Source organism: Bombina bombina, chromosome 6 (assembly GCF_027579735.1).
Source record: "Bombina bombina isolate aBomBom1 chromosome 6, aBomBom1.pri, whole genome shotgun sequence".
In the NCBI taxonomy this organism is placed as follows: Eukaryota; Metazoa; Chordata; class Amphibia; order Anura; family Bombinatoridae; genus Bombina; species Bombina bombina.
This window is the reverse complement of record NC_069504.1, coordinates 58882203-58903338: the sequence shown is the minus strand read 5'-3', so window position 1 is coordinate 58903338 and position 21136 is coordinate 58882203. Positions and strand designations below refer to the sequence as shown.

Genomic DNA, 21136 nt, shown 5'->3' with positions numbered 1-21136 from the left:
ATTTCTGGATCGTAACTTTCAGTTTGTGGCCTTGCCTTTTGGCTTGGCCACAGCTCCCAGAATATTCTCAAAGGTTCTAGGGACCTTTCTAGTGGTGGTCCGGTCAAGGGGGATAGCAGTGGCCCCCTATCTGGATGACATTCTAATTCAGGCTCCCTCATTTCCAAAGGTGAAATCTCACATGGAGATGTTACTCTCCTTTCTCTGGTCTCACAGGTGGAAGGTAAATGTGGAAAAGAGTTCTCTGGTTACAGCAACAAGAGTTGTGTTCGTAGGGACGATTATAGACTCTGTTCTGATGAAGATATTCCTGACGAAGACCAGAACAGTCAAGCTCGTATCGGCTTGTCGAGTCCTTCAGGAGACACTTGGTCCTTCAGTTGCTCAGTGTATGGAAGTAATTGGACTGATGGTGGCAGCCATGGACATCGTGCCATTTGCTCGTTTTCATCTGAGAGCTTTACAGTTATGCATGCTCAATCAGTGGAACGGAGATTATCTGGATCTTTCTCCAAAGATAGTGTTGGATCAGAAGACAAAGGATTCTCTTCATTGGTGGCTTTCTCGGGAGCAACTGTCCCGGGGCACTTGCTTTCAGAGACCATCTTGGGTGATAGTGACTACAGACGCCAGCCTGGTGGGCTGGGAGGCAGTCTGGAAATCCCTCAAAGCTCAGGGTCTTTGGACTCAGGAGGACTCATAAGCCATGCGGATCACACTCCTCAACCAAAGAGCTAGAGTAGGGGCAGATGCCCTCTGACCTATATACTTCCCAGAAAAATTTACAAATAAAGTGGAAGACTTCCGAAAGTCTTTAGTTGCTTCCAAGTAAAACTTAAGAGCACAAACCACATTCAGATTATGCAGCAAGCGCTCCTTGTCTGAAGCAGGTTTTGCCTTTCCAGGTTATCTGCAGACCAGATAAGGAGAGAGGCGTTCTTGAGGTGTATCAAAGACCTCTTGGCCCTGGGGGTGATTGTTCAGGTTTCAAAGTTGGAGCAGGGTCTGGGTTTTTATTCAAACCTGTTTGTGGTTCCAAAAAAAGAGGAAAACTTCCGCACAATTCTAGACTTAAAATGTCTAAACAAATTCCTCAAGGTTCCATTGTTCAAGATGGAAACCATTTGGACAATTCTTCCTTTGATCCAAGAAGGTCAGTATATGACAAGCATAGATTTGAAGGACGCTTACTTACATGTTCCCATCCAGAGGAATCATCACATGTTTCTGAGATTTGCATTTCTGGATCGTAACTTTCAGTTTGTGGCCTTGCCTTTTGGCTCGGCCACAGCTCCCAGAATATTCTCGAAGGTTCTAGGGACCTTTCTAGTGGTGGTCCGGTCAAGGGGGATAGCAGTGGCCCCCTATCTGGATGACATTCTAATTCAGGCTCCCTCATTTCCAAAGGTGAAATCTCACATGGAGATGTTACTCTCCTTTCTCTGGTCTCACAGGTGGAAGGTAAATGTGGAAAAGAGTTCTCTGGTTACAGCAACAAGAGTTGTGTTCGTAGGGACGATTATAGACTCTGTTCTGATGAAGATATTCCTGACGAAGACCAGAACAGTCAAGCTCGTATCGGCTTGTCGAGTCCTTCAGGAGACACTTGGTCCTTCAGTCGCTCAGTGTATGGAAGTAATTGGACTGATGGTGGCAGCCATGGACATCGTGCCATTTGCTCGTTTTCATCTGAGAGCTTTACAGTTATGCATGCTCAATCAGTGGAACGGAGATTATCTGGATCTTTCTCCAAAGATAGTGTTGGATCAGAAGACAAAGGATTCTCTTCATTGGTGGCTTTCTCAGGAGCAACTGTCCCGGGGCACTTGCTTTCAGAGACCATCTTGGGTGATAGTGACTACAGACGCCAGCCTGGTGGGCTGGGAGGCAGTCTGGAAATCCCTCAAAGCTCAGGGTCTTTGGACTCAGGAGGAGTCCAAACTACCGATCAACATTCTGGAGTTGAGAGCAATTTACAATGCACTTTTAGCTTGGCCTCAGTTTTCCTTGAACCAGTTCATCAGATTCCAATCAGACAACATAACATCAGTAGCGTACATCAACCATCAGGGGGAACACGAAGTTCCCTAGCGATGAGGGAGGTGTCTCGGATCATTTAGTGGGCGGAAGACCACTGTTGTTTTCTGTCAGCCATCCACATCCCCGGAGCAGACAACTGGGAAGCGGATTTTCTAAGCAGGCAGACTTTCCATTTTGGGGAATGGGAACGCCATCCGGAAGTGTTCTCCAAACTGGTATCCAGATGGGGGATGCTGGAGTTGGATCTCATGGTGTCCTGCCAAAATGCAAAGCTTCCAAGGTACGGTTCCAGGTCAAGGGATTCTCAGGCCTTTCTAATAGACACCCTGGTAGTTCCGTGGAACTTCCAGTTGGCTTATCTTTTTCCTCCATTTGCCCTCCTGTCTCGGGTGATTGCCCGTAAAAGACAGGAACGAGCATCGGTGATTCTAATCGCCTCAGCTTGGCCTCAGAGAATCTGGTATGCAGATCTAGTGGAGATGTCAACTCTACCTCAGTTGAAGCTTCCCCTGAGGAAGGGCCTTCTTCTTCAGGGGCCTTTTCTTCATCCAAATCTTGTTTCTCTGAAGCTGACTGCTTGGAGATTTAACGCTTGATTCTATCTAAGCGAGGTTTTTCAGAGTCAGTGATTGAGACACTGATCCAGGCTTGTAAGCTGATCACTGAAAGGATTTACCATAAGACATGGAGGAAATATCTTTTTTGGTGTGAAGCTAAGGGATATTCTTGGAGTAAGGTTAGGATCCCAAGAATATTATCCTTTCTTCAGGAGGGTCTGGATAAAGGCTTGTCTGTTAGTACCCTGAAGGGTCAAATTTCGGCCTTATCAGTCCTTTTACAGAAATGTTTGGCAGATGTGCCAGACATTCAGTCTTTTTGTCAGGCCTTAGTCAGAATTAGGCCTGTGTTTAAGGTGATTGCTCCTCCTTGGAGCCTTAATCTTGTGCTTAAGGTTTTACAACGGCGTCCGCTTGAGCCGATGCATTCCCTTGACATTAAACTTTTTTCTTGGAAAGCTTTGTTCTTGTTGGCTATTTCTTCTGCTCTGAGAGTATCTGAACTCTCTGCTTTACAGTTTTATTCTCCTTATCTCATTTTTCATGCTGATAAGGCTGTTCTTCATACTAAGTTGGGATTCCATCTCAAGGTTGTATCTACTAATAATATTAATCAGGAAATTGTTATTCCTTCCCTGTGTCCGAAGCCTTCTTCAGACAAGGAGCGCTTGCTGCATAATCTGAATGTGGTTTGTGCTCTTAAGTTTTACTTGGAAGCAACTAAAGACTTTCGGAAGTCTTCCACTTTATTTGTTAATTTTTCTGGCAAGTATATAGGTCAGAGGGCATCTGCCCCTACTCTAGCTCTTTGGTTGAGGAGTGTGATCCGCATGGCTTATGAGTCCTCTGGGAAACAACCTCCAGAGAGGATTAAGGCTCATTCCACCAGAGCCATAGCCTCTTCTTGGGCTTTCAAAAAGTATGCTTCTATGGAGCAGATTTGCATAGCTGCAACTTGGTCTTCTTTGCATAATTTTTCTAAATGTTACAGATTTTATACTTTTGCCTCATCTGAGGCAGCTTTTGGGAGAAAGGTTCTTCAAGCAGTGGTGCCTTCTGTTTAGGCATGCTGGTTTTTTATCCCTCCCTATTCATCTGTGTACTCTAGCTTGGGTATAGGTTCCCAACAGTAATTAAGATGAACCAGTGGACTCACTACATCTTTAGAAAAAAACAAAATTTATGCTTACCTGATACATTTATTTCTTTGAGATGTGGTGAGTCCACGGACCCACCCTTTGTTTTTTGGGTAATTGTTTTAGGTTTTTGACTAAACCTCAGTCACCTCCGCACCTTGTTTCACTTTCCTTTGTCCATTTACTTCCAGTCGAATGACTGGGGGTTATGGGTAGGGAAGTGATACTTAACAGTTTTTACTGTGTTGCTCTTTGCCTCCTCCTGCTGGTGAGGAGTGGTATTCCCAACAGTAATTAAAATGAACCCGTGGACTCACCACATCTCAAAGAAATAAATTTATCAGGTAAGCATAAATGTTGTATTTTTCAGCTGCCTGACTGCAAAGGGCTCCAATTATATATATATATATATATATATATATATATATATATATATATATATATATATATATATATATATATATATATATACATATGTATTTATGTGTTAATATGTGTAAATATGTCTGTAAATACATAAATACACATATAAATACAACAAAAATTTTTTATGTAAGCTGTTGTATTATTATTGATACTATTTTATATTGTATCAATCATCATATTCATCATCATCATCACCAAATAATCCAAATAGACTTTTTCAGTGACAGCATACCTATATAGGCTCAGCTGTGTGCACTATGGGCTAGATAACGAGTGGTGCGCTATCTTTTGCGTGTGAGCAATATCGGGTTTTTGGGGCAGTTTGCCCGCATGTTAAGTTCTGCTCATTTTACAAGTAGATAGTAAACGTGATCACTTAAACGCAATCAGGATTTACGCTACAATGATCACTGTGTCCTTAGAGCTCTGGTTAACTGTATTGCAAAACAAAAAAGTGTCACAAAAAACATCAAAAATGTATAATAAAGTAAACTTACACTCATAATAACACTATCTAATAAAAATTGTTTTAAAAAAATATTGCTCAAAGATATGAGGTCTGAGGTGTTAGGGAAAAATAGGGAAGTCAAATGGCTTTAACATAGAGATACATACATATACATGTCCAAATATATATATATATATACATATACATATATATTTATTTATATGTGTGTACATATGTATTTATATGTGTGCACATATGCATTTATATGTGTGTATATATGTATTTATATGTGTGTACAAATGTATTTATATGTGTGTATATATGTATTTATATTTGTGTATAAAAAATATATATTTGTGTATATATATATATATTTATATGTGTGTATATATATATTTATATGTGTGTACAAATGTATTTATATGTGTGTACATATGTATTTATATGTGTGTATATATGAATTTACAGACGTATATACACATAGAAACACATAAATACATATGTATTCATATAAAGACATATATAAAAGTGCATTGGAGCCCTGCAGTTAAGTAGATGAAAACATGTAAAAACATATTTATGCAATATTCATATTTAATAAAGGTTTTAACTATGTATTTACTGTTAATATTTCACATTTTAAGGTCCTGCACATAGTAGAATATGTTCTATGTATTTATAAATAGATATTCCTATATATATTTGTATATATTTATACCTATATATAATCATTTGTGTGCGTGTATATATATACAGTATATATATATATATATATATATATATATATATATATATATATATATATATATATATATATATATATATATATATATATATATTGTACAAAAACACCACTAGATATATATATATATATGTGTATTTATGAATAAATAGAACATATTCTGTTATGTGAAGAACATTGGAATGTGAAATATTCATATTTTCATGTCGGATTAGCAGATTTGAGAATAACCGATTTTTTCCACTTTGTTTGCCCCATTGGCTTCTATGGGAGAATACGTTATCTAGCTCGGGATATTCTGAGTTTGGCTTTTTGCATGTGTCGGGTTAGCACACGATCGGAAACAATTTACTTTCAACTTGTAATATGAGCGCTACCCGATGTGTGCAAAAAACGTACATTGAACGGAGTTAGCGCTCGAGCGGGAGCGTTAAATACAGATCCACTTGCAATCTGGCCCTCAGTATGCTCTCATGGAAAGGAGCTAAGTTTCAATATAGGTTGCTAAGAGAGAGGCATATATTTGACATTTGATAATAATAATTTCATAAATAAACTAATTTTAAAAAAGTTTCCAGTTTACTTTCATTATAAAATTAAAAATGGTCGGTGTCTCAAGCACTACATAACAGGAAATAGTGCTGCCATCTAGTGCTCTTGCTAATGTATAACATTAGTACTACATAATAGGAAATAGTGCTGCCATCTAGTGTTCTTGCAAATGTATAACATTAGTACTACATATCAGGAAATAGTGCTGCCATCTAGTGCTCTTGCTAATGTATAACATTAGTACTACATAACAGGAAATAGTGCTGCCATCTAGTGCTCTTGCTAATGTATAACATTAGTACTACATAACAGGAAATAGTGCTGCCATCTAGTGCTCTTGCTAATGTATAACATTAGTACTACATATCAGGAAATAGTGCTGCCATCTAGTGTTCTTGCAAATGTATAACATTAGTACTACATATCAGGAAATAGTGCTGCCATCTAGTGCTCTTGCTAATGTATAACATTAGTACTACATATCAGGAAATAGTGCTGCCATCTAGTGCTCTTGCTAATGTATAACATTAGTACTACATATCAGGAAATAGTGCTGCCATCTAGTGCTCTTGCTAATGTATAACATTAGTACTACATAACAGGAAATAGTGCTGCCATCTAGTGCTCTTGCTAATGTATAACATTAGTACTACATAACAGGAAATAGTGCTGCCATCTAGTGCTCTTGCTAATGTATAACATTAGTACTACATATCAGGAAATAGTGCTGCCATCTAGTGCTCTTGCAAATGTATAACATTAGTACTACATATCAGGAAATAGTGCTGCCATCTAGTGCTCTTGCTAATGTATAACATTAGTACTACATATCAGGAAATAGTGCTGCCCTCTAGCGCTCTTGCTAATGTATAACAGTACTACATGACAGGAAATAGTGCTGCCATCTAGTGCTCTTGCTAATGTATAACATTAGTACTACATAACAGGAAATAGTGCTGCCATCTAGTGCTCTTGCTAATGTATAACATTAGTACTACATATCAGGAAATAGTGCTGCCATCTAGTGCTCTTGCTAATGTATAACATTAGTACTACATAACAGGAAATAGTGCTGCCATCTAGTGCTCTTGCTAATGTATAACATTAGTACTACATAACAGGAAATAGTGCTGCCATCTAGTGCTCTTGCTAATGTATAACATTAGTACTACATATCAGGAAATAGTGCTGCCATCTAGTGCTCTTGCAAATGTATAACATTAGTACTACATATCAGGAAATAGTGCTGCCATCTAGTGCTCTTGCAAATGGGTAACATTATTGCAAAACTGGTGCCATATAGTGATCCAGACACGTGCTTACTCATGGGCTTACATCCCTGCTTTTCAACAAAGATATCAAAAGAATGAAGAAAATGTGATAATAGAAGTAAATTAGAAAGTTGTTTAAAATTGCTGCTCTATCTGAATCATGAAAGTTTAATTTTAATGTTTCATGTTCCTTTAAAAGACAGTTTAATATTAAAGGAGCTTAATATAGCCAGTAATAATGTCCTTTCACTAATTTTTAAAATTCTCTAAACGTTCTATTTAGAATCACAGGGGATTTCATGGGAGACACCAGCTGACGAAACAGAATCTCCAGAATACGGTGTATTGAGAACGTGTAACTCATCTGGAGTATCAAGGACAAGTGATAGCCATGATGTATTGAGGACATGCAACTCTGGACTAAATACATCTAGCACATCAGGAGTATGGAGGGAAAGCAATAGTGTGCGGGGCATAAACAATAACCTTTGTGGACTGTCGATAAATGAGGACTATGGTGTACTGAAGACACAAAGAACCATTAACCACATCAAACTGACTTTTAATGACTTTGTCCTTCATAAAATGCTGGGAAAGGGCAGCTTCGGAAAGGTACGTCTTGACATCTATAGTAAATACTGTGTGTAAATGTACTTACCCATATTAAAAAGGAGAGTGTCTTGTCCAACCCATTTTATTTATTTTTCTACTTTCAAGATAAAGGCTTAGGGCTCGATGATCTAAAGGCAAGATTATTAAAGGGATATATGTGTGTGTGTGTATGTTTCATGGACAAAAATATTGGCACCCCTTCATTTTTGTTAGATAATGCACCACTTCGACCAGAAAATTGTTGCAAATACAAATGTTTAGTCATTCTCATGTTTATTTCTTTTGTTTGTATTGGTATGACACAAAAAAGTGGAGAAAAAAAAAACAAATCTGACACATTCCACGCAAAACTCCAAAAATAGACTGGACAAAATTATTGGAACCTCAATTTAATATTTGGTGGCACACCACTTGGAAAAAATAACTGAAATCAATTGCTTCCTGTAACCATCAATGAGTTTCTTACCCCTCTCTATTGGAATTTTGGACCACTCTTCTTTTGCCAACTGCTCCAGGTCTCTCAACTTGGAAGGCTTCCTTTACCCAACTGTTGTTTTGAGATCTCTCCACAGGTGCTCTGTGGGATTGAGATCTGGACTTATTGCTGGCCAGTTTAGTACTCTCCAGTGCTTTGTCTTAAACCATTTCTGGGTGCTTTTTTATGTGTGCTTTGGACTGCTGTAAGACCCATGACCTCTGACGGAGACCCAACTTTCTGACACTGGGCCCTACATTGCACCACAGAATTCTTTGGTAGTCTTCAGATTTCAAAATGCCATGCACACAGTCAAGACATCCAGTGCCTGAATCAGCAAAGCAACCCCAAAACATCAGTGAACCTCCACCATGTTTGACTGTACGGACTGTATTCTTTTCTTTAAAAGCCTAATTTCTTTTTCTGAAAACAGTAGAGTGATGTGCTTTACCAAAAAGCTGTAATTTTGTTTAGTCTGTCAACAGCACATTCTCCAAAAAGGATTTTGGCTTCCTCAGGTAAGTTTTGTCAAACTCCAATCTGGCTTTTTTATGTTTCTGTGTCAGTAGTGGGGTCCTCCTGGGTCTCCTATCATAGCTTCCCTTTTCATTCAGATGGCGACGTATAGTGCTAGCTGACACATTTGTACCGAGGTTCTTTATCCATCATTCGAACAATCCTTTGTTGCAATCTTTGATAATTTTTTCTCTTTCGTCCACGTCCAGGGAGACAAACTACAGTGCCATGGGCTGTAAACTTCTTGACAATGTTGCGCACAGTGGAAACAGGAACATTAAGAGATGGACTTGTAACCTTGAGATTGTCCATGCTTTTCCACAATTTTTGTTCTCAAATCGTCAGACAGTTCTTTGCTGCTCTTTCTCTTCTCCATGTTCAGTGTGGCACACAGAGACACACAACAGAAAGGTTGAGTCAATTTTTCACCATTTTAACTGGTTGCCGGTGTGATTTCTATATTGTCAGCACCTGTTAATTGATACAGTTGAGTTGAATTACAAATTACAGGAGCATCACAAACTAGGAATGCAATTATTTCTTACAATTTCGAGAAGGTACCAATAATTTTGTCCAGTCAATTTTTGGAGTTTCGCGTGGAATGTGTCAGATTTGGCTTTTTCTCTCCACTTTTTTTGTGTCATACCAATAAAAACAAAATAAATAAACATGAGAATGCTTAAACATTTGTTATTGCAAGAATTTTCTTGGCGAAGTGGTGCAATATCTGACAGAAATGCAGGGGTGCCAATATTTTTGGCCATGACTGTATATATACATACAGTATATATATATATATATATATATATATATATATATATATATATATATATATATATATATATATATATATACTGTATATGTATATATATATATATGTGTGTGTATTTATATAAATATATATATGTATATATACACGCGCGCACACACACATATATATATACATACAAACATACACACATTTTAACTGGTTGCCGGTGTGATTTCTATATTGTCAGCACCTTTTAATTGATACAGGTGAGTTTAATTACACATTACAGGAGCATCACAAACTAGGAATGCAATTATTTCTTACAATTTCGAGAAGGTACCAATAATTTTGTCCAGTCAATTTTTGGAGTTTCGCGTGGAATGTGTCAGATTTGGCTTTTTCTCTCCACTTTTTTTGTGTCATACCAATAAAAACAAAATAAATAAACATGAGAATGCTTAAACATTTGTTATTGAAAGAATTTTCTTGGCGAAGTGGTGCAATATCTGACAGAAATGCAGGGGTGCCAATATTTTTGGCCATGACTGTATATATACATACAGTATATATATATATATATATATATATATAGTAAAGCAGTTATGGATCCCACGGACGGACTCCGTGTTGCAGCAAGGACCCAAGAAAAGCAGGCACACAGGTTTTTTCATAAACACTCCGGTTTATTTGCAAAGTTGATAACCAAACGTTTCGGCTCACACACGAGCCTTTGTCAATGGTGTACAAAACCAAATGTGGAAAACTAGAGCACAAACTAACCTTAAATACCCACCCAGCCCAAGTGATAGACCAATCAGCTTACCCGCCAGCGCACCCGCACAGTACATTTGTGTATGTTTGGTCTCCATGGTTACGCATGTTTCCATGGTTACACACAGGACGGCGGTAACGTGATGACGTCACGTGACGCCCACATTGAGCCCGGCAATAAGCTGTTTAGGTCTGTGTGAGTGGGTGTGCCGCTGTCACTCTCTCTGATTGGTCTATCACTTGGGCTGGGTGGGTATTTAAGGTTAGTTTGTGCTCTAGTTTTCCACATTTGGTTTTGTACACCATTGACAAAGGCTCGTGTGTGAGCCGAAACGTTTGGTTATCAACTTTGCAAATAAACCGGAGTGTTTATGAAAAAACCTGTGTGCCTGCTTTTCTTGGGTCCTTGCTGCAACACGGAGTCCGTCCGTGGGATCCATAACTGCTTTACTGTTTGTCTCTCCCTAGTGTGAGCACCAGGTAGCTGACATACTCGTGAGTGCCGTTCACCTCTGCAATTTTATATATATATATATATATATATATATATATATATATAGATATATATATATAGATATATATATATAGATATATATATACTGTATATGTATATATATATAGATATATATGTGTGTGTATTTATATAAATATATATATGTATATATACACGCCCGCACACACACATATATATATATATATATACATACAAACACACACACATTATATATATATATATATGTGTGTGTGTGTGCATATATATATAGTGACGTGCAGTGAGGTCAGAGGCTGGTGAGGCACTAGATATGATACGATGGAGAAACACATGTACAGAGGGCCGCAAGTACCCCCAACAGGGCAGGTTTAAATGATAGCTGAACCAGTGCACAGGTGACATAATCAGGTGATGGGTGAGAGCAAGTTAGTAACCACTGAGTTACTGATCAGCTGATTACTTTGCCTGTGCACTGATTCAGCTATAATGAAAACCTGGCCTGTTGGGGGTACTTGAGACCATTGTTGCGAAAGACTGCACTAAAGCACCAGCTCATCGGAAATGTATTGATTACCTGGAGAATAAAGCACACATATTTTGCTCACTGACACCCACACACACTCTGCTCACATACACACTCACACAATTCTGTGGCACAGTGCCAGTTACTAAGCAATTAGAATGATACACAATCTCTTCTCTACTCACTACTGTATTGTAAAAATAGAAATAATTTACCATACACATTTTACACAAAGGACAAGTTATCAATACTGCCAACACAGCTGCTGCTGCAATATGGTGTTCAAGAAACGCACGTGCACATCCCACAAAGGATACCAAAAGAAAGAAGTACATAATAATAAAAGTAAAATAGAAAGTTTATTTATTTATTTTTTGTGTGCAATTTCTATCTGAATGATGGAAATGTAATTATCACTTTCATGTTCCTTTCAAAAACTAATTTGATTTGCTGACATGGGGCCAGTAACAGTTAATGCTAATTCTCAAAATATAAATAACTAGAAAAGTCTATTAAAATAGCATGCTCTACCTCAATCATGAAAGTTTAATTTTAAATGTCTCCCTTTGACTATGTGTTTAACCAGTTACTTTACAGTGGCATTATTTCTAAAAACATTAAACAACTGCAATAATTATACATATATTTTAAATGACTCATCTCCTTTTTATTAATATAAACTTGTATAAAAGCAGCACATATTAAAAACACAATGCAACAGCTTTCAATTGATTTGTGAATTACAAGTTAACAGCAGTCTTTAAATAAATGGAGACACAGAGAAAAATAAAAATAGATACTGCATCCTCTGACTGAACAGACATAACATATATGGTGTTTGTACCTAATTAAATCAAATAACCATGAAAAAGGGAGGCTTAGCAATATTCAATATCAAAAACTTTAATTTAAATAATGTGGACACTGCACACTTAACTTCAAACTCTGGGTTTTAAATTATGGATTTAAATTTGAATTGACCCTTTGACTTCCTGTCAGTATTGAGTTATGCTCACTTACTGTCCCCCCCTGTTAATGAGCTGTATCTGAACACAATGTGTGAATCACAAGAGATGTAGAATACTTCATTACTCTTCTGCTTGGGTTATGCTCACTTACTGTCCCCCTGTTAATGAGCTGTGTCTGAACACAATTTGTGAATCACAAGAAATCTAGAATACTACTTTACTCTTCTGCTTGGTGTCATCTGTTCTTAGGTTACCTCAGCTTCCAGTTGTGTCACATGACCCTGCTCACTGCATCCTTCACTTGCTAGGAGGCATCAAGAGGGGTGTCTCCTATTGGTCCCAATTTTTGCTGCTAATATATTGACAGAACACAGGTGGCGCTGCAGCACAGCTTTTCCTTTGACCCATGGTCTGCAATGGAGAGAAGAGTTCCTGTACCTGCCTCTCCATAGCATTACATGGGGGAAAATATTTTTTTTTTTACTTTTTTTTTTTGTTTTAATTAAAATTTAATTAAGCTTTGGCCACATATGGCAGGTAGTGATGTCCCGAACTGTTCGCCCGCGAACGGTTCACAGCGAACATAGCTTGTTCGCGTTCGCTGCTGCGGGCGATTGCATTGCACTTCTTAACATAATTTTAATATTAAAATCTAAAATTTTTAAATATTTTGCTAGTGTAATCTAACTTAATTTTCTATCAGGCCTGTGTTTTTGTCACTTACACAGCATACTGTGTTAAATTGCTGCCCTACCTACCATCCACAACTCATATCTGCCAGCCTGTGTGCCAGGCCCAACTAGCCAATTAGTGGCAATAATCATAATTCTTGTAACAGTATCAAAAAAATTAAAAATCATAATTTTTTGTACTTCAAATATTCAGTCTACTAGTGCCATTGAATTGCAGTTTCCTCCTGCCTGGCAGCCTGTGTGCCAGGCACAAACTAGCCAATTAGTGCCACCAATCCTAGTTTTTGTAAAAGTATTGTTAATCTTTAAAATTCCAAATTGATCACTTGTGATTCCTCAGTTTGCTCGTGCCATTGAATTGCACTTTCCTACTGCCTGCCAGCGTGTTTTCCATGCCCAACTAGCCAATTAGTGGAACCAATCATAATTCTTGTAACAGTATATAAAAAAATAAAAATCATAATTTTTTGGACTGCAAATATTCAGTCTCCTAGTGCCTTTGAATTGCATTTACCTCCTGCCTGCCAGCCTTTTGTGCCAGGCCGTCTAGCCAACTATTTACACCAATCATAATTGTTGTCACAGTATAGTTACTAATTAAAATTAAAAAAATTTTGATTGTTGATCTTAATCCTCAGTTTGCTCGTGCCATTGAATTGCACTTTTCTACTGCCTTCCAAGCCTGTGTGCCAGGCCTACTTTCAAAATATTTACACCAATCATATTTGTTGTCACAGTATTCTTAATAATTAAAAATTAAAATTTTTGGTAATATTTGTTCTGAATCCTCAGTTTGCTCGTGCCATTGAATTGCACTTTCCTCCTGCCTTGCAGCCTGCTGTGTGCCAGGCCCACCTAGCCAATTATTGCCAGCAATCATATTTCTTTTAACAGTATTGCAAAAATTGTCAATCATCACTGTTTTGACTGTCAGTATTCAGTCTCCTAGTGTCCTTGCACGTTATTGCAAACAATTTGGGAATGTTAGTTGATTTAGGCCCATTATGGGTTAAAAGCAGACTCTGCATAAACTATGTAATTTTCCATGGGAGTTTTGCCAGGGATCCCCCTCCAGCATGCCACAGTCCAGGTGTTAGTACCCTTGAAACAACTTTTCCATCACTATTGTGGCCAGAAAGAGTCCTTGTAGGTTTTAAAGTTCGCCTGCCTATTGAAGTCAATGGCGGTTCGCGCGGTTCGCGAACAATACCGGAAGTTCGAGTCCGCCGTTCGTGAACCGAAAATTTTAGGTTCGCAACATCACTAATGGCAGGGTAGGCACTGCCTCCCCTGCCTCTTATGAGTGCACATCCCATATATATAATGTGTGTTTGTGTGTGCTTGTGTATAAATATAAATATAAATATATACAGCAACATTTAAAATTAGGTGGAGGTAAAAGGTGAGATTAAAATCCTCCACTACACACACATTCATTCAAAGGTTTTCTGTGGGAAAAACAAGCCTTCTGGCCTGTCTAGATTTGTTAATGAACTACACAATGAGTTATTCTCTCTCTCTCTCTCTCACTCTCACTCACTCTCTCTCTCTCTCACACTCTCTCTCACACTCACTCTCTCTCTCTCTCACACACTCTCTCTCTCTCTCTCTCTCTCACACACACTCTCTCACACTCACTCACTCACTATATATATATATATATAGTGCCTCTGATGAAGCGCATGTGCGCATGCACGAAACGCGTCAGGTGTCATCCTGGTTATCTACCTTGTACCTGGCAATGTTGCTGAATAAATACAGACATAACAAGTTTTGAGCCTCCAGTTTTTACTTCTTCCTCCTTGGGAAATTGAGTATAATATATATATATATATATATATATATATATAGTCGCACTCTCTGGATTTTAAACACAGCAACTTTTATCCTGTGACGTTTCGGGGTATTCAGGTCTGAGGAAGGGGTGAATGCCCCAAAATGTCACACAATTTGAAGTGATTTTTTGAGCTCCATCAGCTTAGCGTTTAATCTTTATCTGACATTAATTGTACTGCACGCCCCCATAGACGTTTTTTATGTGAGGAAATGATCACACCTGCACTATCTGACATGCAGATTTTAGCATGCACTAGACTAGGCTTCACTTGTAATCTAGTTATACATTTTTAATTGTATATTAACCCCTTCAGGATGGACCAATCCATCCAAGTTCCAGTTGTAAACAAAAAAAGTGAAATAAAGCACATGATCGTCACTGCGATCATGTGCTTCAAAAACGGTGCTGATTGACTCCTGCATATCTGCCTGCATTGCTAAGCACTTCCCCCAGTCAGATTAACCACCATTTAGTTTTAGTACGGAGTAGAATGCCGCAAAAGTTAGGACGTTCCATGCCATCCTAAAGGTGTTTAAGCCCATCGCTTTTAAGATGGCATGGAACATCCTAATGGCGTCAAGTAGTTAAAACACATTCTATATCAATAGTACTGCAATGTTATATCACTGGTTTTATAAGTTGAAAGTAAAAATTTAGTGCAAGAGAAAAACACTCAGGTGCTCTAACATCTGGAGGTTGGACATTGTGACCACGTTAACTCCATATCCCCATGGACTTCTAAGGGGCTTGCTAAAAAAGCCTTTTCTTTCTTTTGCTCGAATGCTAACCCGAAGGTGCACTAGGACAACTGTGCTAATACCAAAGGTACATTAGGACAACGCTGCTAAACCCAAAAATGCTTTAGGAATACTTGAAATATCTATGTTCTTCACTTCTTTTTTTTAAATACATATTTGTTTATAGGTATACTAGGGTTAAAGCCTGTGTATATGGGCCAAAATGTTTAAGGAAAGAAATATTCCTATCCATCTATCCCTATATCTCTATCCCTCTATTCATCTATCCCTCTATCTCTATCCCTATCCCTCTATCCCTATCCCTCTATCCCTATCCCTCTATCCTTAACCCTCTATCCATCTATCTCTATCCTTCTATCCCTATCTCTTTCCCTCTATCCCTATCCCTCTATCGGATCCCTTTCCTTCTATCCCTATTCCTCTATCCCTCTATCTCTATCCCTCTATCCCTGTCCCTCTATCCATATCCCTTTATCCATCTATCCCTCTATCCCTATCCCTCTATCCATCTATCTCTATCCTTCTATCCCTATCTTTTTCCCTATATCCCTATCCCTCTATCCCTATCCTTCTATCCCTATTCCTCTATCCATCTATCCCTCTATCTCTATCCCTCTATCCCTATCCCTCTATCCCTATATCCATCTATCTCTATCCCTCTATCCCTATCTCTCTATCCCTATATCTCTATCACTCTATTCCTATCCCTCTATCCCTATCCCTTTATCCCTCTATCTCTATCACTCTATTCCTATCCCTCTATCCCTATCCCTTTATTCATCTATCTCTATCCCTCTATCCCTATCTCTCTATTCCTATCCCTCTATCCCTATCCCTTTATCCATCTATCCCTCTATCCCTATCTCTCTATCCCTATATCTCTATCACTCTATTCCTATCCCTCTATCCCTATCCCTCTATCCCTATCCCTTTATTCATCTATCTCTATCCCTTTATCCCTATCTTTCAATTTCTATCCCTCTATCCCTATCCCGTTATCCATCTATCCCTCTATCTCTATCCCTCTATCCCTATCTCTCTATCCCTAGATCTCTATCACTCTATTCCTATCCCTCTATCCCTATCTATCTATCCCTATCCCTTTATCCCTATCCCTTTATCCATCTATCTCTATCCCTCTATCCCTATCTCTCTATCCCTATATCTCTATCACTCTATTCCTATCCCTCAATCCCTATCCCTTTATTCATCTATCCCTCTATCTCTATCCCTATCCCTCTATCCCTAACCCTCTATCCCTATCCCTCTATCCCTATCATCCTATTCCTATCCATCTATCTTTTTCTTTTTCTGCAGTGTAGGATCCCCCTAACCCTCCAACCTCCCTGATCCCCCCCTCAAACAGCTGTCTAACCCTCTCCCCTCTAACTATTACCACCATCTTAGGTACTGACAGCTGTCTGCCAGTACCTATAAACCCTTTTTTTTTAAATTTTTTTAAAAAAAAATTATTTATTTTTTCTGTAGTGTAGCGGTCCCACCACCTTCCCCGCTCCCGCGATCACCATTTATCCCCCCTGCGCCCCCAAACTCCTATTCTCTAGTGTATCTGCCCCATTCCTCCCTCTTCCTTTAAAAAAATTGTTTCTGTAGCATAGGGCCCTTCCACTCCCTCCCCTTCCCTCCCACCTCCTCTCCTTCCCGCCCACCGCCTCCAGCCAACACCTCCCACCGGCACCAGCAGAAGATCGTTACAGATGGTGGCACACACATTGTCACCATCTGTAATGATCAGGCATCTGCCCTCATATGGAGGCGCATGCCTGGAGCTTCAGGCTATAAATATATATCTATAGCAATATGTTTATATGAATATATATACAGTTATAGATCTATATTGTGTTATTTATATATATTTATATATATATATATATATATATACAGTATATATATATATATATATATATATATATATATATATATATATATATATATATATATATATATATATTTAAAGCAAACTACATAGTTATTTTTTAAAAAACAAACAAATGTAAAAACATATTAAAATTGTCAAAAAATTAAACATATTGCATATAGTGATGTCGCGAATCGTTCGCTGGCGTGTTCGCGTTCGCCCCCTATTCGTCATCATTGAGTAAACTTTGACCCTGTACCTCACAGTCAGCAGACACATTCCAGCCAATCAGCAGCAGACCCTCCCTCCCAGACCCTCCCACCTCCTGGACAGCATCCATTTTAGATTCATTCGGAAGCTGCATTCTTAGTGAGAGGAGGGACAGTGTAGCTGCTGCTGATTTAATAGGGAAATCGATAGCTAGGCTAGTGTATTCAGTGTCCACTACAGTCCTGAAGGACTCATCTGATCTCTGCTGTAAGGACAGCACCCCAAAAAGCCCTTTTTAGGGCTAGAACATCAGTCTGCTTTTTTTTTTTTTTTTTCCTGTGTAATCTAATTGCAGTTGCCTGCCTGCCAGCGTGTGTGTCAGGCTCACAGCGTATACTGTGCCCACTTGCCCAGTGCCACCACTCATATCTGGTGTGGCAGGTGGTGGGGGTTGGTCTGTGTGGGGGGAAGCTACACTACAGAAAGAAAAAAAAAAAAAAAAAAAAAAAAAAACTACTTTTTTTTGCAAACTGGGTACTGGCAGACAGCTGCCAGTACCCAAGATGGCCGCCAATAAGGCAGATGGGGAGGGTTAGAGAGTTGTTTTGGGGGGGATCAGGGAGGTTGGGGCTAAGGGGGGATGCTACACCACAGCATATGTAAATATGCTAAATAAATTAATTTAAAAACCTTTTATTTTAGTACTGGCAGACTTTCTGCCAGTACTTAAGATGGCGGGGACAATTGTGGGGTGGGGGAGGGAAGGGAGCTGTTTGGGAGGGATCAGGGGGTCTGATGTGTAAGGTGGGAGGCTGATCTCTACACTAAAGCTAAAATTAACCCTGCAAGCTCCCTACAAACTACCTAATTAACCCCATTCACTGCTAGCCATAATACACGTGTGATGCGCAGCAGCATTTAGCAGACTTCTAATTACCAGAAAGCAACGTCAAAGTCATATATGTCTGCTATTTCTGAACAAAGGGGATCCCAGAGAAGCATTTACAACCATTTGTGCCATAATTGCACAAGCTGTTTGTAAATAATTTCAGTGAGAAACCTAGAATTTGCGAAAAAATTTAAGTTTTTTTTAAATTTGATTGCATTTGGCGGTGAAATGGTGGCATTAAATATACCAAAATGGGCCTAGATCAATACTTTTGGTTGTCTACTACACTACACTTAAGCTAAAATTAACTCTACAAGCTCCCTACATGCTCCCTAATTAACCCCTTCACTACTGGGCATAAAACACGTGTGGTGCGCAGTGGCATTTAGCAGCCTTCTAATTACCAAAAAGCAACGCCAAAGCCATATAAGTCTGCTATTTCTGAACAAAGGGGATCCCAGAGAAGCATTTACAACCATTTATGCCATAATTGCATAAGTTGTTTGTAAATAATTTCTGTGAGAAACCTAAAGTTTGTGAAAAAGTGAACAATTTTTTTTTATTTGATCGCATTTGGCGGTGAAATGGTGGCATGAAATATACCAAAATGGGTCTAGATCAATACTTTGGGATGTCTTCTAAAAAAATATATATATATACATGTCAAGGGATATTCAGGTATTCCTGACAGATATCAGGGTTCCAATGTAACTAGCGCTCATTTTGAAAAAAAGTGGTTTTGAAATAGCAAAGTGCTTCTTGTATTTATTTCCCTATAACTTGCAAAAAAAGCAAAGAACATGTAAACATTGGGTATTTCTAAACTCAGGACAAAATTTTGAAACTATTTAGATGTTGTACCCACTGCGGGAGTTTGGTCTGTCACTGTGAAGCGGGCGTTACCCTTACACTACCTGATCGATACAACATCATACCTGATGTTTTAAAGCACGTTATTCCAAACAATTTAGGAATGTTAGGTGATTTAGGCCCTTTATGGATTAAAACCAGACTCTGCATCAACTATGTAATTTTCCATGGGAGTTTTGCCATGGATCCCCCTCCGGCATGCCACAGTCCAGGTGTTAGTCCCCTTGAAACAACTTTTCCATCACTATTGTGGCCAGAAAGAGTCCCTGTGGGTTTTAAAATTCGCCTGCCTATTGAAGTCTATGGCGGTTCGCCCGTTCGCGAACATTTGCGGAAGTTCGCGTTCGCCGTTCGCGAAACGAAAATTTTATGTTCGCAACATCACTATTTTGCATATTTCAAGGTATTTGACTGTGAAGGGCTCAAAGGTATGTTAATATTTGTTTGTAAGTGTGCACAAACATATTTTCACATATATACACATAAATACACATATATAGATATGTATACATATACGCATACAAATATTTAGACATATTTGAGCCCTTAACGGTCAAACACCCTTTTTAACCCTTTGAAAACATTGAAATAATTATATATGAGTGTAATACTTTTTTATATGCTTTACATGTGTTTTGTGTAAGTTTTATTTTAACCCTAACACTTTACTTCAGGTTTCAGGTTGCACTAATTCTTCTAGTTCTATTTTGGGTTCCGCTCAACCGCAAGCAATATCTTTCAAATTATGAGCGATATTTAGCGCTGTTGTGATCTCCATTGAAAGTATAGGGCAATCTTTAAATGAGACTGGAGTAATTCCTACAGATTACATATCCTGGAACCTGCAACATGATACACAGTGATTGCTTGATTGTGTATATACATGTTGCTCATGAGCTTTATAAAATGCTTATTCTGCCTCCTATCCTCAAGTAGTTTAGCACAGTGCTGTTGTGATGATTTCATAAGATTTAGGATTATGACATGTGCAGTGTAATTAGCCTTGTGAAACTGATTTAGGACAAATACAGAGTATTATTATTACACAGTATTATATGAATAAAGCCCCACCTATTGTCCTGCAGTTTACAGCATTTTCACAAACTCTACATATTGTCCCTTCTTCCTTAGTTCCATTCTTAATCTTGTCACTGTTTTTTTGAAAGAAACCTTGGTCTCCGAAAATCCCCATCCATAATCACCCACACTACACCCCCATAACATCTATTATATATTTTTATATATTTTTCGCTTTAAGCACCATATATAATATACTGTTTGCCTGTTGCCTATATAGTCTACTTATTGGACTCCATGTATTGAGCAGCAAAAGCTGCTATGGAGCTCTTGTGGAGCAAGGTTATCCATCCGCTGCTTCTTACCATCTCCGCTACCTCTAAACTGGTGGATAGAAATCACATGGAACACGTTTGTTTGGGGGGACTGACAGGCCCTCAAATGAGTGTGTAATGGTACATACGGGCAGTGGATGTACAGTGCCCATTGCCTGTTCGATGCAAAACCGGATGGACAAGTTCTGAAGTTGACAAACCTTGTCCGCACTGGCTTAGTACATGGGGGCCCATAGTCTTCCAATTCCATACATTGTCATGAATGAACTTATGATGCCATCAGAGATTAATAAATATAGTATAAGTCAAGTGTTGTCTAAAGGATTAAAGTTTTTAATAAATAATTTCTAATCCAACATTTATAAAGC

At 38.5% G+C, this 21136-nt stretch overlaps 1 protein-coding gene across 3 annotated transcripts in view; it reads left to right on the top strand.

Moving 5' to 3' along the window:
- PRKCQ (protein kinase C theta) overlaps window positions 1-21136 on the top strand; it is a 156040-nt gene that overhangs the window by 61539 nt on the left and 73365 nt on the right. For all 3 annotated transcript variants that reach the window (XM_053716425.1, XM_053716424.1, XM_053716426.1), the window contains one exon: window positions 7456-7784. In XM_053716425.1, the coding sequence (XP_053572400.1) occupies window positions 7456-7784 (329 nt within the window). The remainder of the gene's footprint in view (window positions 1-7455; window positions 7785-21136) is intronic.